The sequence below is a fragment of the Oncorhynchus clarkii genome, chromosome 1, assembly GCF_045791955.1.
Source record: "Oncorhynchus clarkii lewisi isolate Uvic-CL-2024 chromosome 1, UVic_Ocla_1.0, whole genome shotgun sequence".
Lineage (NCBI taxonomy): Eukaryota > Metazoa > Chordata > Actinopteri > Salmoniformes > Salmonidae > Oncorhynchus > Oncorhynchus clarkii.
Window position 1 is genome coordinate 52,474,997 of NC_092147.1, and position 890 is coordinate 52,475,886.

Genomic DNA, 890 nt, shown 5'->3' on the forward strand with positions numbered 1-890 from the left:
GCAAGAGAAAGGTGTGGGGCTCTCTTTCCATTGAGGCCCTTTGGGGCCCATCGCAATGGTGTATGACTCGGCTATCTTAGCGTTCATGGGCACATCGCCCAACACAAATGCTTCCACCCCTGAGCGGACAAAGCTGGAGAATCTGTTCAAGTTCCTGCCTACCATACTACCCTTCCGCGAGCTGGAGATGCTGTCCTGCCTCTCCATGTAAGGTTTGGCACAATAGTGGACATTGGGGTTGTTGGAGTGGGGGCTCTGATGGGAATGTCCATTTGTGCCACTGGGGCCATCATCGTCCACCACTGTGGAACTGTCATCCCAATCATCCCAGTCATCATCGTCATTGTGATAGTAACCCTGTTGCATGTGAAAGGGCGTGTTTGTTGTAGAAGGGAAATATGAGGAGCCATTGCCGGGAGAACCCTCCGGGCTTATGGAGCAGTCTGTCATGTTGGAGTTGGAACGAGGGCGGATTACTTCCACATAAGAGGCTGGGAAGAGACCTTTCTGTCCTTTACTGTTCTCCCCTTGTAACCATCCATCCACAGAGTTATTGTCAAAGATAACCAGTTCTTCATTCTCCTGTATGCTGATCTCCTCTTTGTTTTCACTTTGGAAAGTGAAGAGTGCCTTGCCTTTCATCGACATTTTGACTCACTTTTGACATCAAAAATCAGCTGACTATCATATGCACACTGCCTAAAATAATTGTGATTCTGCTACCCTTGAGCACAACTTGTTAACACATGTTGTGCAAATAGGTGATCTCTGAATAGCTGAACCATAACCCTACTATTTCATCTAATCTCAACTCTAGTCACCCAACAAATCAATAAGAGAAGGAGAGAAAGAGTGACTTGAATGACACAAAGTGTCAAATGACACTAATA

At 46.4% G+C, this 890-nt stretch overlaps 1 protein-coding gene across 1 annotated transcript in view; it reads right to left on the reverse strand.

Annotated features, from left to right (window-relative positions):
• The window catches only part of LOC139416570 (sorting nexin-33-like), a 31,728-nt gene extending 31,080 nt beyond the window's left edge, over window positions 1-648 (reverse strand). The window contains exon 1 of the mRNA XM_071165369.1: window positions 6-648. Coding sequence (XP_071021470.1) covers window positions 6-648 — 643 coding nt within the window. The remainder of the gene's footprint in view (window positions 1-5) is intronic.
• Between the last annotated feature and the right edge of the window lie 242 nt (window positions 649-890).